Here is a 17,623-nt window from a genome sequence, read left to right as displayed (position 1 = left end):
GAAATTGCTTAAACTCCTTAAATATTCAAATTACAGCATATTTCTTTTGTTCTCGATGGTAGATGTCTAATATTTAGATGGGCATATTTAGATTTCTACCCTATAGTTATCCCTATATACCAAAAATCGGACATCCAGCTCTATTGGCTTGCTCAGAATTAGATATGCACATAATTAATGAGGTACAATATGTGGTGTCATAAGGTGTCCCATCATACCAAATATGAAGGGTGTAGCACTTGTGGTTACTGAGTTGTGGACAAATATATATATATATATTTGAGGTCAAAGGTCATTGAGGTCACGTGACCTTTTGTCATAATAATTGTATTGCTAAGTTATTCCTATATACCAAAAATCAGACCTCTAGCTCTATTGGCTCGCTCAAAATTAGATATGCACATAATTAATGAGGTACAATATGTGGTGTCATAAGGTGTCTTATCATACCAAATATGAAGGATGTAGCACTTGTGGTTACTGAGTTGTGGACAAATATGTATATTTGAGGTCAAAGGTCATTGAGGTCAGGTGACGTTTTGTCAAACAAATTATATTGTTAATTTATCCTAGGGCCTATATACCAAAAATCAGACCTCCAGCTCTATTGGCTCGCTCAAAATTAGATATGCGCATAATTAATGAGGTACAATATGTGGCGTCATAAGGTGTCCCATCATACCAAATATGAAAGGTTTAGCACTTGTGGTTACTGAGTTATGGACAATAATGTATATTTGAGGTCAAAGGTCACCAAGGTCACATGATATTTTGTCAAAATGTCTGAGATATCTGCGTGAACCGATGGACTCACTGATGGACTCACGGACAGATATGACCCAATCTATAAGCCCCCTGGACTTTATCCGTGGGGACAAAAAACTGTGTCACTGCATCCTTTAGGCAATATGAATACGATGAGAAACTAAATTTTTATTTTTCTTGGCCTTATACATGGGAGTCTATACAGAACTGCCTTATACATGGGAGTCTATGGAGGTGTAAACTAAAAAGTCCTCTAACACGGCCAAATTCGATCGCATTGTGAAACAAATCGACGTGCATCTGTATGGGTTAGGTACTATTCTTGTGCAAAGTTTGAAAGAAATTGACCGGGGCATGTCTGAGATATCTGCGTGAACGGACGGACGGACGGACTGACATGACCAAACCTATAACTCCCCCAGGACTTCGTCCGTGGGCACTAAAAACAACGCAACAGTTATTACAGCTACACCGGCGGTAGGTTCATATCCAGAGCACCGTACGGTCTGCCGCCGTCGCTTGAAAGCAATCTCATAAACCTGGCCATATGGGCAACTGTGTATGGGCAGCTGGATACTTGACTTCCCGGAGGAGGAGGCGAGCTGTCACGTTCAAGCTCAGGATTATTTGTCGATCAAATTTCAGTAAATTTACCTTACCTGGATGAAATTTTGTCTATAGGCTGAAATTTCGCCGAAGTTTGACAAAATTGCATCGATTTTTCAGGTTCATATCCGACATTTTTGAGTTTTGAGTGCAGACAGAAATAAGTTTTGAGGCAACATGGCTGCGACCCCATTTTGACCCCAAGCCCCGCGCGCGTACCATGCTATGTGCTACAGCTAACACACAGCATCGTACGCAGGGCCGCAGGGCTAGCGAGAGAGTTGCCGACATCGACGGTTATTTACGAGAAGTGAATAAAAGACTGTCATTTTTGGAAGCGATCGAGTAGCTGAGGTAGGCTGGGATACGACTTGGGCCAAGAACGCTGAATTTCGGCAGAATTTGGCTTTTTTGGTTTTACGTCAAGTCCCAAAATGGATTTGAAGTCACCGACCCTACGTACGGGTCTTTGCAGGGCTGCGGTGAGCGGGGCGATTAGCTGTAGCGGAACACACAGCATCGTACGCAGGGCTAGTTGACCCCAAGTGAAAATGTGTTCGCGATCAAATCTTCCTATATTTTTTTCAGAATTTTCGACAAAATCATTGCTTCTTAAATCTTTTGTAAAATATAAAATACTAAAATAAAAATGCGATGTGCCATGTCTCCAGATTTCTAAAATATCGTTCGTTGACCGTTCGACGGAATACTCATTTCGCAAACTTGTGACGCAGTTGAAATTCAATACTCTAGACATCCTCCAAATTATCCAACCATTCACGTTAGAGTTCAGCTCGCTTAGAGTATCATAACATTCTTCGGCCTTCGTTTAGATCGACCCTAATCTCTCCCATTTAGGAAATAAATACACAAGCTACCTTGACAAAACTTCGTGCACCATCGCATCCAGGACCAAACGCACTACAAATCTGTCTTGACGTCATCATCTCCTTACATGGTAATCGGCATACCGTATTTTTTAGCAAAGGAGACACAGAATACGTCGGAGTATTCAGTTTCAAAACGTATTACATTGTGTGATGTTGTCAAAAAAAGGTAATGTTACTGCAGTGGTATAAATTACAAAACACAAAAGTTCAAATCAGTTTATTTTGGACTGGCTTTACTCAACATTTCATATTGTTTCTTATGCCAGATTTGACCACGTGCTTACTGGCGACCCCTTTACATGCAAATTTTGTGTCAAATGGTGTGTTCTCCTGGAAAACCAAAACGTACGATTTCTATATGAAGGAGGCGAAATTTGCCCTCAAAACTCGAAACCACCCCTTTATTGGGTGTACCTAGCTATTTTGAACGAGCTTCTCGAATCTGCAGCTCTATTTCGAAATGATGGTCTGGTTTTCTCAGCTCAAGGATAAGTGTTCTCCATCGCTGTGGGCATTACTATTCTCAACTGGGGGTACAGTTTCCAGTCGTAATGGTTTTCATTGTGTCCGGGATATAAAACCTTTCCTTTTCACAATTTTACTTTTATTAACACTAGTCCACATCTTGTCAGCGATTAAACATGTTTCAAGTTTAAATGTTAAATTCTGGTCTCGAGCCCTCTTGTTCGACCAAACTGAAATTACCCCTCCCACTTTGGCTCGTCCAGTGGGTGTAGCAAGGGTCGTGCCATCGACTAGGAAACGGAGGGTGCATTAATTGTTGCATTTCGATGCACATTTTGATTATATTCAGAAGATTTTGTGGCAAAAACTCAGATAGAGAAGCATTAATATTCACATCTCACTTATTCAAGACTGGCTGAGAGCAGCACTTCCATTCTGTTAACATCATTACGCCATTTATTATGCCAAGAAAGATGAAGCCAAGACATTTGCCCTCCCTGGTCTCAGCCAGAAATGGTCATACCTTACAGTTTTTTCCCACGGAATGAAAACAAATGTACTTGGGCCGAGGCCCAAGTACAATAATAATAATAATAATAGAGTACCATCGTGTTCTACACAATGACGGTACCATATACGAGGATTTTAGGTATAGGGTAACGTGGTGTTTAAAAAATGTAGATACCCTATACGTTGTTTATAGGTATGGAGTAACGTGGTGTTTAAAACAATGGAGAAAAACGGGAAAATTCGAGAAAATTTCGGACCCCTTTTCCGCTCCGCCGGATTTTTTTTTTGGGGGGGGGGGGTGCCGAAGAACGCCCTAACACGGCCGAGTACTCCTCTTTGCTTCCTCGAAAGGTGCAACATTTTCTCAAGTTGACTCCTCACCTTATTTTACGCATCTGTAGGAGTATCGAACTGTTTTTATCACGTATCTTCCACATCTTCAATCAAAAGTAGTAAAACAAACATGGCTGCATGTCGGAAAACTCATCCACGGTTACTATTCGCCTTACGGACTGTCTTCGTAGGCAAACAAATCACTCGATTGGTGCAACAGTGAAACATTTTTACAAGCGTTCCAGAAACATTCAAAAGAAGTTTAGACAGAGCAGAGACAGAGCGAGACAATTGTCTGCACTAGTATACCGTAGTTTTTACAATTCGGGTAAATGCTTGAAAATAAGTTTAGTTCTGCGGAATTTTTGTTTTGGTTTGGGTGCCAAAGAACGCCGTCACACGGGCGAGTACTGCACTCTGTTTCCTTGAGAGGGACAACATTTTCTGAAGCTAACGCCTCCACCTCACTTTACACATCCATGGGAATATAAAACTGTTTTTATCATGCACGTATCTTTCACATCTTCAATCAAAAGTAAAACAAGCATGGCTGCATGTCGGATAACTGATACTCGGGTACTACTCTCCGTACGGACTGTCTTCGTGGTTGAACAAATCACTAGGTGCAACAGTGAAACATCGATATCTATGCAAAGGTTCCACAAATATCAAAAGTAGGTTTAGACAGAGCACAAAAAAGAGCACCGGCGACAACAAACAATTGTCTGCACTTTCGATTGATATGGAGTTACTTAGGGTGATTGACATTGCAAGTTCATGTTATTAAAAGAGTGTTAAGAATCACATCCTTTGACCTACTTCATGCCGTTTTTTTCGAGGAAGATATTAAGCCAATGCAAGATAGTTTCGCAGCTCAGTCTCTCTCAGAAAGAACGCAACACTTGGTTTTTTTATTGGAAGCTTACCTGCGGAGGCTTTTCATCCAAACATTGATGTGCTAGGCGGCTGTACGTTGACAAAAGGTCAATGTTCCGTTTGAAAATAAGCTTAATCTACCAAAACAAGTATGTTTATTTAAATTTCAAGAGAAAAAACGCTAATTTCGCCTACTATTGGACCTGTTTGCGCACCGGCGGACCTTTTTTTGTTTGGGTGGCCAAAACGCCCTCACACGGTTGAGTACTCCACTCTGCTTCCTCGAGAGGGACAGCATTTTCTGAAGCTAACTCATCACATCACTTTACACATCTGTAGGAGTATCAAACTGTTTTTATCAAGCATCTTCCCCATCTTCAATCAAAAGTAGTAGGCCTAAAACAAGCATGGCTGCATGTCGGAAAACTCTTATATTCTTTACAGACTGTCTCCCTGGTAAACAAATCACTCGGTGTAAACGGTGAAACATTTTACAAGCGTTCCAAAGGCATCAAAAGAAGTTTAGACAGAGCAGAGAAAGAGCAATACAACAAACAATACCGTAGTGTTTTTACAGTTCAGGTACCCTACACTGTGGCTTTCAGGTATAGTGCAATTTTGTTAAACAATGGCGGTACGCTATACTTTGATTCACGGTCCCTCCACAGAGTACTTAGGGTAGACCATAGAAGTTCACTGCATTAAAATAGTGTCAAACATTATATCCTTTCACCAATTTCGCGCCGCTTTTCGGGAAAAGTATTGGGCCAATGCAAGAATGTTTAGCGACTCAATTTCTACTAGTAAGAACGCAATACTCAGTTTTTAATTGGAATAAAACTTACCTACCTGCGGAGGCTTTTCATCCAAACATTGATCTACTAGACCGCACTATGGTGAAAAGGTCAATAACATGTTTGAAATTAAGCTTAAGCTGCTAATAAAAGTATATTAATTTAAATTTCAAGAGAAAAAGCGGGAAAATTCTGCCAATTTTGAACTTTTTGCGCTCCAGCTGATTTTTTTTGTTGGAGGTGCCAAGTACACCCTCACACGGCCGAGTACTTCACTCTGCTCCCTTACAGGGCATCATTTTCTGATGGTAACTCCTTACCTCACCTCACGGTACAAATCCGTATCGTTTACGTTAACGTTCTTAATCTCAAGTTAAACAACGGCTACATGCCGGGAACACTCAAACTCAAGTACCACTGCTTCTACACACACACACAGCACAGTACTTGCTTTCATGTAAGGGTTCAGTCAAAGATGAACACAGTATACGCTGTGAAAGGCTGGGCTGGAGAGGATCAGTTGATTGGGGAAGGGGAGTGAAGAAGTTGATATGGTAGTAACTATTTTGTCTTGTCAGTCTGTTCTTTTCCCAAGCCATTACTGGATCAAATTATTTTTTGTCTCCTGCATCCCCCCTCATTATAATTTTTTTAAAAAGTCCTCCATCTTCCCAGAAATCAAATACTCGCCCTTCACATAGATCCATGGAATTTGAACTTCTCCATTGTTTCAGTGTGCCATACCTAAGGGGCAGAAAATCGGCTATGTACCCTTCAACTGTCACACTGTCAATTTTTGAAGCTTCGATCCAGTGTGAACGAAACAAACACCCAAGACTCCAACTTTTCTTTGAAAGAGGATTTATTTATCTGGATAATCTTTCAATCAAATATACAAATTTTAAGATCATGATAAACTTCCTGAATTAATATAACACTGGTCAATATCAACTGTAATAAATAATTAGATAAATATACAAAAAGGTTTCTAACACTCAATAAGACAGTAAATATAATTTACTGAATGCAATAAAATCCATTTACATAATGAAAACTGAAGTCCAGAACTTCCGTACACTGCTAAAATACACATTTTTTGTTTGATCAATACAGTCAATTATGAGAGGTCACTATAGCAACATAGCTGAAAGCAGTGGTATGTTAAGGACCGTCCTTCACTTTAACCCTTCAACCAACATGGTTTGGCCAAAATCCATTGTTGGCAATGGTGAGTGTGGAATCATTATCACAGGCAATGGGGTCAATAGTACCATAGCCGTTGATAACACAGAACATCAAAATCCCAATAATATTTATGTTGTGATTACACTGTATAGTATGTAAAACTAAGCTTGATATCGTGGGCCAGTTCATGGGGTTTGTTAAAATTCATACTGTTGTAAAGTGCAAGTAATATCAGAGTGACCCTTGGTAGATTACAGTGTATATTCAGACGGGTGGCAGGTGCAATGAGAATATTACTGTGCTTATCATTAGAAAAACAGAGCAAATATTTTATTGGAAGTTACAGGTCTTGTCCCTTGGAACCGCAAGTAAAATGGTCCTTGACATATGCCCCGGGACATTTACCGACAACACACTTACCCTAACCCTGTACCTTAGTGACTAGTGGATTGTGATTGGCTGAATGATAAATATCTAAGGCATAACTGTCCTGATACTGGTAAAACAGATAGGTTCTTATTAATGGTTGCATTGGACAATAACTGCAATAACTGTGAACTTTTACACTAGTGAGAGTGACAAAAAGTATTCAAGAATTCAGAGCCTGAATATTCAACACATTCACAGATTACATGATCTGTATGTGCCCACAGAAAGTGTCAGGGTATAACTCTGTTAATGCCCATGACAGTTGGGAAAGTGGGGAAAACGCTGCTCCATGCACTGTCTAAAATGTGCAAGTTTTAAGTTTATGATAAAGATTGGTGGATCCGAGAGTGGATCTCAGTCAAACACCTTTCAGATTCCATATAAAACATACATGTATGATTGTTGAGGTCAACAGTTCATTGCACAATTTCAATTCATAGTGCATGTAGCAATATTTGTATTGCAACAAAGTAAGGAATTTCTGATGATATTGATCATATTCCTTTCAAGCAAAAGACTTTCCTGGATTTTCGATTTGTCCTTATAACAGTATAAAAGACAGTATTATATTCACTCTAAGTTCACTAGGGATCAAAGCAATTTGTGCTTTTTTACATTATGAAACACAAAATCTCAATGCAAAAGGCGTTTCAAAGTTCAATGTTTCAACTGACTAGCTCATTGTTGCCACTGACTAGCTCAAAGTTGCCACTGACTAGCTCAGTGTTGCCATTGATTAGCTCAGTGTTGCCACTGACTAGCTAAATGTTGCCACTGACTAGCTCTTTGTTGCCACTGATTTCTCAGTGTTGCCACTGACTAGCTCAGTGTTGCCACTGACTGGCTCAGTGTTGCCACTGACTAACTCAGTGTTGCCACTGACTGGCTCTGTGTTGCCACTGACTGGGTCAGTGTTGCCACTGACTGGCTCAGTGTTGCCACTGACAAGCTCAACACTGCAATGTTGCCATAGCTAGCTCCTTTTGACTTTGAAAATATTTTGGGCACTTATTGACATCATCAAATCTGACATCAAATCCCATTCTTCAAACATTTCTGCTCTTTTTTTAACTTTAGTACTAATTCATAATTCAAATTTTCATTTATTATGATTGTATTAATTGACTAGTAATTTCAACAGTTGACAAATGAATATCTTTACCCAGAAAATAACTTGTTCATATCTACGGTATTTAGCAAACAAATTCATATATAACAGCATTCTGGGCAGAATGGAGTTTTCTAACATCTCATTAGACATGGCTTTAAAAAAGAAGTGATTATGGCGCACTTCCTGTAGCCAATTTCATTTATGAGTCAACCGCTCAAATGGACAAAAGTGAAATTTATGGTGTAAATCCACATTTGGAAAATAAAACTAAACAGAAAAATTGTTCAGTGTAAATGTGTATTCAGCTTTCAATGTTTGACAAAGTCAAATTCATAAAATATTGAATAATAACAAATGTTTTAGAAACATTTCATGTATTCACTGACTTATAACCAATTAGAACACACTTGTTGAACCACTTCAATAATTTCATTCAAATATTTTACATAATAGTACTTGTTTCATGTTAATATCTTATTTACAAGCCAAGACATTGCTTTACAATCTACATTCTACCTACTTCATTGCTATCTAATTAAAAATCAGACTTAATTTTCACACATGCTCAGTTGAATACAAAGAAAGCATCGCTCACATTCAGTGTGAGAGCATCGTACTCTGCAACTTTGCACTAATTAACCATATTTACAAAATTCTTACATTACTTTTACTTACACGGTAATTTATGATTCAGAACAACTTTGAGAAATATAAGATTTTTTCAAAAAATATTTTCTTTATGAGTGTGTGTGCAAAAGCTTGTCTTGATAATGATTTTCAAACGTACATTCAGTCACACAGCACTGAGTGAAATATACAAGATAGTTGCAGATAATTACCTGCTAAAATTACTTAACCTGCATTTGAACTTGAAAAGTTTTTGTAAAAAACTCAAATGATATTAAGATTAAACTGTTGAAAAACAAGATTTCGAGGAAAAGAAAGAAAATTTGAGAAATGTCCATGATACTGATTCCTTCATTGGTCAAATTAGTTATTTCACTTCATAGATCATTCCTAATCCTGGTATTTCACGCAGAGGCTTGGAATGTTGATTGTGGAAAACAGATCCTTAAATTCAAACGGCGTCAACAACTGTGCCAACATATACTCAATTGGTAACAAGTTCTACTGGTAACAATGCATAAGCTGAACAGAAACTGTATTGCAAAGTAACCCTACATAATTACCACAACCTTGTTCTTAATTTTCACATCAAAGTACAGAAAGACAATTTCATTTTGTACATCAAAGAAGGCTGTTTTTAATCCCCCCTAAATATGACATTTAATGTGATCTGGAAGTGTGGGTATGTAATACTGTGTATACACAGAAAGAACCCCTTAGCTCTCTGGACATTTGTAAGACTTTTTTTTTTCAGGCAACTTAGGCAAGCATGTTATTTCCATATTAGGTTAGGTAGCACCATGATATCACTGTGAGCAATTTCTGAACATGTTTTCAATGATGTTACCAGCTGAGACACTGTACATGATAATGTTTCTACAACATAGCTACGTAAAGGATATTCATGTTTCTACAATATAGCTATGTTAAACATAATCATGTTTCTACAACATAGTTATGTCAAACATGATCATTTTCTACAACACTACTATATAAGATGTACTTCTATTTCTATATTACTATGTTGCACATGAACATTACTATGTTGCATGTGGTCATGTTTCACATAATGAATTTGCAGACAGTGGGATACCACAATGACAAAAAAAAAATTTACATGCAATAAGTAATAATGCACACAGTTTTTGTGACAGAAAATAATGAATGCATAAAACCGCATATAACTACAATGTGATGCTCATTACTGAAGAGAAAATGATAGAAATTTATGGAGGAAAATGTTCAAATTGACATGAAATCTTATTGTGGGGGCGCTACTACATTTCTATCTTCACACATGCACTGCAAATGGTAAAAAGTCTGTACTGTAATTGATAAAACTTGTAAGTACTCAAAAACTTTGTGACAAATCTATTGCAATTGATTTACCATATGATGAAATGAATTTTTTCACTTACATCGGTTTATTCAGTGGCAGAAAGAATGCTAAGAAATTGTACCAATCAAATTGAAAAATGAAAATGGCATTGAAATAAAAATTACCAATATGACTGAAAATCATTGTACTTAATGAATCATCTTTGCAGAAAAATCTAGATGTTAAAGAGCTCGTGTTGATTGTCATCATTTTCTCATTACAGTTGCTGTCATTATGCCAATCACAATAAAACAGAAACTTCTTTGGAAAAATTTGTTGGAGATGTTGATTGAATCAAGCCTTGACTGACTGGTTACTTGGCGTTACTGTTACTTTGGACAAGTGTGTGGCATTTTTTGCTTTCTTTTCAAAAGAGTTCCATGCAAACAAATAACAGGATAGGAAATGTTTGCATCATATTGCCACTAAGGCAATTAATTGCAAATAAGCATATTGCAAATAAGGCAACTAAATTTTAAATTGACATAATTTGCACATCTGAAGTCTTCACAGTACTTTTTTTAAATAGATTTTATGAACAGAGGTTACAAGACTCAACTTGTGACAGATTCTATTTTTGAAGGACTTGTTGATCTTTTGTGGTCTATTTTATGAAATGAAAATTTTGGGTAATTTTTTCCCATTCAGTTACAATACTACAATACAGAAGTAAACACTCTCATAATTGCACCATCTGTACAAAGTATTTCAGGTAAGGAAGCAAGTAAAGGCTGAATGTCCAGAGAGTTAAGGGGTCTTTGTTTTGTTTATTAAAGATTGAGGCACTCTTTGAGGTGATTGGTGAGTAATCTATAGAGATGTCTTCTTGTATGCAAACCTAGCAGGTCGTGTGCTTTATCTGTGTAGAACTGTGGAATAAAAACAAAAATAAAGTGAAATTGGGCAAATTTCTGATATCAGGAGAGGGATGTTGAGTAACAATCACATACTATCATAAAAAGTGGAGTCATTGAGTTTCATATTTCCATTTCATTTTAACAACTCTGGTACATTTTGCCTGATTAGCAGTTTGTATATTTAGACCCATGAAACTGTACATACACATTGATTTTACTCCTTGTTGTCCATTAAGTTCACTGCATCATCTCATTGGAAACATCCCCCCCACTTTTTGTTTGTTGGACTTTCCCTCTTAAAGCTTGAATATGATGTATTTAGAAGTCACATGAGGCTGTCAAAAGTTTGTATCACCTTGAAAACTGAAGCAGTCTATTTTGACTGTGAAAAAACGGTACCTGAACATAAATATATTTAATGCTAATGATTAGCTTATCTCCCACAATACAATGGGAATAGACACCACAGGTTTATTTTGGCGTCATCAAGAACTTGTCAATAAACATACCATGTGTACATAGATACTGAATGACAATCATATGTACTTACCTGAGTCCTGTAATCTACTTCAAATTGCGTGAGTGCTTTGACTAAATTTGCAGTGTTTTGAAAATGAACATTATCTGGTAAAAAGAAAAAGAGGCAATTATTAGAATGCGTGCTTGACCAAGGCATATGAAAATGAAATAGAAATCCAACTGACAGTACAGTTAGAGGAGGGATGTCTTTGTTTGTTTGTTTGTTTGTGTGTTGGGGTTGCTTTCCTCTCCAAGTGTCTGGTCACTTCCACACAGGACTTTTATATTTAAGCAATAAAGCACACCCAGTGAAGGTATACCACAAGATTTTGACCAGTTCACAACATATGTGCATGCGCGATAGCAAGTGCATATATGAAGTGAGCTGGTCAAAATCTTGTGGTATACCGTCGGTTGGTGTGATTTATTGCTATTATATCATAACAGTATATTGAAATTCTGGCATGGAATGTAAAAAACGGATTTTTGCTCAAGCTGAGAGCTTACGCGTATGCCAGCCATGGTATATTGCCAATATACCACAGTTCTTTTTGCGTCTTGACCAATCAGATGGTTGTATTTGCGCCATCAATATACTGGTATGATATAATATATGATATATGTTATTGATAACAAAGAGTAAAGGACAGACAGAAGTACAGATGGGTGAAGAATATCTGTAACATTAATGAAAAGACAAAAACTTACCATCGGCTAAGCCATGCACTAGTAATAAATCTTTATCCAAATAATTTTCAGCTTTTTCTGATACATTTGAAAGCTGTCAAAAAAAGAAATCAACAAGATTTAGGAGATGATACATCAATTAAAACGCTGGTTGTTGGAATTTTTGTACATATGATCAGACAAAGACTTACTTAATAAGCCATGAATATTCCACACTCAATACATACACAGAATATAGATTGTAGAGTGATGTGAATTGTGTGTACGACAACAAACTATCCATGGCTTGAATACCGGTATACATTTTCTCTCAGATGTGACTTACGGTGTTGTCATGGTAATGCTTCCCTTTGAAAACTAATTACATGCAACATTTGAAACCTAAAACCTACACTCATTGTGAAATATTTGCCACTGTTACCAGAAGTTTTCTAGAAGACATTTTTGGTCAAATTTCCTCTGATCTACAGACTAAGAGGAGAATTGATATGGACTTACTCTGTATGCATGTATATTATCATCATTGGATGGGTATCCCATGTACCTCTCTGTATAGGCAGTATCTGTAAAATAAATATTCATTAACTGTCAATGAATGTACTCAGTAAAGATTCAATAAAGATTACATCTACTCTTACATAATGTCTGTGATTAGCTGACTTAAATTATCTGTACCAAACAATTTGTCATGGTTGGGTCTTACCAGTAGTGGTAACTTTTGATGATTCTTTTCACCGTATTTGTTGAATATATCAACCATAAATTCTTGTTCCACTATCCAAAGCATGTTTAACTTGTCAACACCGAATCTATGTAAAATGCACTGTTACTGTTTACGTTTGAATTCCAGTCCGGACTAAAAATCACTTGTCAACAATGCAGTCTGTAATGTACAGCTGAGTTGACAAGCTGAATACTGTGTATTTCAACATACTTAAAGTAAAAGAACACGAAAACTGACGTTAACATTGAAAACAAAAAGAGCACTGCTGGCTCTTCACAGAGAATAGAACATTAGTGACTTCTAAAAATACGTGAAATGTTCTTGAGCTTAGAGTTTTTTATCGAGTACAAGAAAATTTTCCTGGTGTATGACCAACTTGTGGAAATTTCCGTAAATTTCTAAATTGGTTCAAAAATTTCAGATTGAAATGAAAGAGAACACTGGTTAATATGACAATAAAAATGACAATTCTAGTGGTGGATCCTGCCCAACAGGTTGACAACCCAAAATAATACTCATACTAAAACAATGAGTGCATTACGACATTTTACACAGGATAATGTGTCTTTCAAATCCATAGTTTTCACTGTATACTGCTCCTTTTAAAGACTAATCAACTTCAACAGAAAAAGAATAGAACACCTATTTTTGAAAAATATCAATCAACATACCATAGTACCGCCAGTCAGTAACTGAACCAACAGCCATGCCACAAGAAAACGAGTTTCCAGATCCTAACGCCATTAACGATGCAAATCCTCCGTATGACTGAAATCAAGAAAGAAATGCTGTAATGCATTGTAACCATAGATACTACTCAACTCCCTAGTTTGGCGATAAAGATTGAGAGTGTCAAAGAATGGAAGTGTGAAAGCAATGACAACCTTGGGAGAGACATTTGCTTTCGTCACGTTCAACTGCAATCTGTGCAAAAGTAGTTCTCAGATAAACCTATGAGTACACAATCGTATTTATCAAGATCTAAAGACGACTTGTTGAAATTGAAATAATAAATACAAACTACCGTTGTAGTTTTAATAAACATAACTTACCCAACCCCATATTGCGGCTTTTTTGCTGTCAATGAAGTTTAATCTTTTTATGTATCTGTAAAAAGTAAATCAGAAAATGATCAGTTGGCTTAAGGTAGTATGCGCCTCAAAAGTGAAAGACTTAAACTTTTGCTCAAATTTTCCTACATGAAACTTTCAACCATTCTCTTATCAAATCAACAATAAAAATCTGGAGTCACTGTGCAAAGTTTGGAACTAGAGAAACAGATTACTCAAAATTTTGCGATATTTTAAATTCAAAATGGCTGTCTTCCCTGTATTAACACTACGGGAAAAAATTAAATTTTGGATTTTTGAAAAACCAGGAGGGTAAAAATTTTTCATTTCGCCAAGGGCTTTAAAATGAGCCTCAACAAGTGGTATACCAGAAAAGAGTTGTAGAAATTTGAGAGTTAAAATATCTGTCTCAGAGGTGCGTTCTACCTTAAACATATAATTATGTGCTGACTATATTGCATATGTCTCAGTTATCAATTCAATGAATACATGTGCTCAAATTTCATCTTCTGGCCTATCAAAGATTCTTGTAATGCTAGACTGAGTATGTGAAGAAAATGAGTTTGTTCTCTGTAAAGTTTTGGGTATGTTGAAAAGGAACTGTGCTGTCCTTTGAGAAGAGTATTTTGTAATTCAAAGCAATCTGGCCAGAAGTGTAATGCGTGACGATATAGAGTAATTAAAAAAACCAAATTAATGACAAGTCAAATCTCAAAACTAATTGAAATTCAGTCACTACATAGCCGATAAAATCTTTGTCTCATCAAGTATACTGTAATGAGATCCCTTATCACAAGTAACTGATTTGAAGAATTTGAATATTGATTGCTAAACAAATGACAAACTCTTTGAGCGAGCAAAAACCCAAGTATTGTACTAAGTTGATGTGTCTGTCATTTTAACCCTTTAAGCGCCAAAGTCAGTTTTTGTCACCTATATTAAATATAACTCAGTTTTTTTCAGATTTTTGCGAAAAGTTTTGATATAAAACTGTAGCCAATATAATGTAATGTCCATTTGGTCCAAAATTATGAAAAAATGAGAGGAAAATTCATGAAAATTGGTAAAATATTGCACTAAAATTTTGGTGGGGAAAAATTACAGCACTCAAAGGGTTAATAAGAGACATTCTTCATTTTATTATCTTGAAGGCACCAATTGACACTAGAAACATCCACTCTAAGTACTGAATGCTAGAGAGAAAAGGAACGCCATATCTTACTCAGCTCCTGCTATTTGATCATCTATTTCAACTGTTCCAAATTTTCTGTAAACTTCGTACATAAACTTATCACCATAGGCACCTGATCCTCTGCCATCGATGCTAGCAACAATGACATTGAACTGACTGGTTAGATACGCTGGCCATCCAAGTTGGAAGACATCTTTCACTTTTTGGCTTCCTGGGCCACCATATCTATGAATCAAGCATAAAACGTCACTCTCATGGCCAAGACAATCTATTGGTGAGTAACCATTAAAATCTTCATTATTTTGAACATGATAATGAATGGGAGCATTATAATAATCTAATTATTCATATCATCATCATCACTCTTACAATCATTATCATCACAATTTTACTCTGAATTAAATATATCATCATCATTGCTATCATAATCGCCACAATTTCTTATCAATATTTTCTGAAGCATTTATTGTTTTACAATGTTTAGTTTATTTCTAGCCTACCAAATTCACGTTATTATCTTCATTGTCTGATACTTACACATCAATCAAAAGGGGATGCTTCCGAGCGTAATCCATGTTTGCCGGAACAATCAGTTGAACAGCAGCACCCGGATTGCTGTATCCTTCCACTGGAACATTAAGGTAGATCTTTTCGGGGACAGCCTTGCCTTCTAATTTCTGGGCAAGTCTTGAGTTGTTCTCAAAAACATACCATGTTGAAAAATCACTGGCCTTGTTCATAGTTGACTGAGGCAAGCCAGGTCCCTGGCAGTTCAGGACATACCATGTGCTATCTCTGTTGAACATTACATCTACATAGCTACAATTGGCAGAAGTGATGTTGCAAGTCATACAGACTCTGTCATAGGGATATGTCATTTGAACACTGTAGAAGAGAAAATATTGAACACCTCAAGTAAGTAATATGGTATATGGGTATATATTACCACACTTCGTTGAACTGTACAGGTATTTTTGCCTTACCACACTTCTTAAGTGTGTTGTTGCGCGATAAACATTATTATTATTATTTATAAGTCCCACAATCATCAAAGTAGTATTTTTGCTGAGTAAGAGGCAGATATTTGAACCATCCATTCTATTCATTTGCTTCTGTCAGATCCGTAAATTATCTTCTTGAAGTCACACGAGTGAAAAAATTCAAATGTTAGTATGTGATGGAGGTTTTGTCATTTCTTGTGTAACATTTTCTGGTGAAGTATGGAAGGGCGCCCTCAGCAGCAACACCATGAACATTCACAGAGACACAGGTCATGTGATCACGGACACCAACTCTGCCTTGCCCACATATTCCTTTGAAGCAATTCATTTTTACCATGCTCCTAGTCAAAATTTCTTCTTTATTCAGAAATTAGCCGATACCCCATATCATTTTGTTACGAATAATGGAATAGGGATTGATACTCACTACCAGAGGTGCTTGGCTCTTGGGGAAGGAATCTCCCCACTTGTGTAATAGACTCTATTCAGATCTTCATCCACGCCAAGGATATCGATCACTTCCCATAGGCCATCTGTCAAAAACATCATATCGCCTTCACCTTTGCCCTGCAATTGAAACAGCCACACAGCTCTCTTTATTCATCCAAACCTGCATAGACATCCATGAGGATATCTCATTATAATGAGAGGGGTGGGTGTGTCTAAAACAGTGACATTTTCCAATGAAACAACATTATACAGGAAATACAGGCTCTTTGAACTCGCACAAGCTAGACTAATTTAGTATTTTATACAAAGAAACTATCGGACCATGAAGTAATTAGCTAGAGTGGAATTAGAAAACATGTATCATTGCGTTTTATGAAATGTCAAATAAAAATGTCCAACAATTTCAAAAACAAACATCCCTTGTTTTGTTATTAAAATGACCAGAGATATATGAATCCTCCTTTTAATTACAAATTGAAATTTAAGGATCTATTTACAAAATTTTGTTAAATTCTTGTTAAAAAAGAGTGCTATGGTAGTTTCATACGGCTGTAGGATAGGAAAATATTTGTATACCCTAACATCACATCAACGATTCATTTCTCTCCTTGTCAATACATGTTTTTTGTTTTTCATATGAGATATTGGTGTTTCACATTTACCCATCTATTATATATCTACTGATAAATTATCAAATGTTGAAAGGTTCCTCCCTGTGAGATGACAAGACATCATATCAACAGATACTACTCATGAAAAATGTCAGTGAAATGGTATATTTCATATCAAGGTCTTCTCTCTTTGAACTCTCAATATGCATAGCTTACTTCAGACAAACACCTACTGACATCGGAATAATGGTCAGCCAAAATGGGATGCAAAAAGCAGAGCATTTTTCCTCTGTTGCATTTTCCCATAGAACAGCATGATTAGCAATTTCCTCCGGGGGAGGTAGTGACCTGATTTCCTCCAAGGGAGGTAAGCTACCTGTCTCTCTAATGAACTTATCGGATATCCAGAGACACTGATGAAGGCATGGGTTGATTTCATGTCCGATGCATCAGTCACTAATGGATCAGATTAGCAACCATGCATAGAATTCTTGTGACAATGGATTCAGGCTGATTGGCTGATTCACCACTGCCCATCAACAT

General features: G+C 36.7%; 1 protein-coding gene across 30 annotated transcripts in view; it reads right to left on the bottom strand.

Moving 5' to 3' along the window:
• Positions 1-6,091: 6,091 nt before the first annotated feature.
• The window catches only part of LOC139143248 (A-type potassium channel modulatory protein DPP6-like), a 390,979-nt gene continuing 379,447 nt past the window's right edge, over positions 6,092-17,623 (bottom strand). For all 30 annotated transcript variants that reach the window (XM_070713417.1, XM_070713415.1, XM_070713419.1 and 27 more), the window contains 9 exons: positions 16,447-16,586; positions 15,556-15,903; positions 15,049-15,243; positions 13,809-13,863; positions 13,428-13,524; positions 12,531-12,595; positions 12,054-12,126; positions 11,377-11,450; positions 6,092-10,838 (listed from right to left, as the gene is read on the bottom strand). In XM_070713417.1, the coding sequence (XP_070569518.1) occupies positions 10,740-10,838; positions 11,377-11,450; positions 12,054-12,126; positions 12,531-12,595; positions 13,428-13,524; positions 13,809-13,863; positions 15,049-15,243; positions 15,556-15,903; positions 16,447-16,586 (1,146 nt within the window). In that variant the 3' untranslated portion in view covers positions 6,092-10,739. The remainder of the gene's footprint in view (positions 10,839-11,376; positions 11,451-12,053; positions 12,127-12,530; positions 12,596-13,427; positions 13,525-13,808; positions 13,864-15,048; positions 15,244-15,555; positions 15,904-16,446; positions 16,587-17,623) is intronic.

This window comes from Ptychodera flava, chromosome 11 (assembly GCF_041260155.1).
Source record: "Ptychodera flava strain L36383 chromosome 11, AS_Pfla_20210202, whole genome shotgun sequence".
Taxonomy (NCBI): domain Eukaryota; kingdom Metazoa; phylum Hemichordata; class Enteropneusta; family Ptychoderidae; genus Ptychodera; species Ptychodera flava.
Note: the sequence above shows the minus strand (reverse complement) of the source record. Positions and strands in the feature narration are given on the sequence as shown.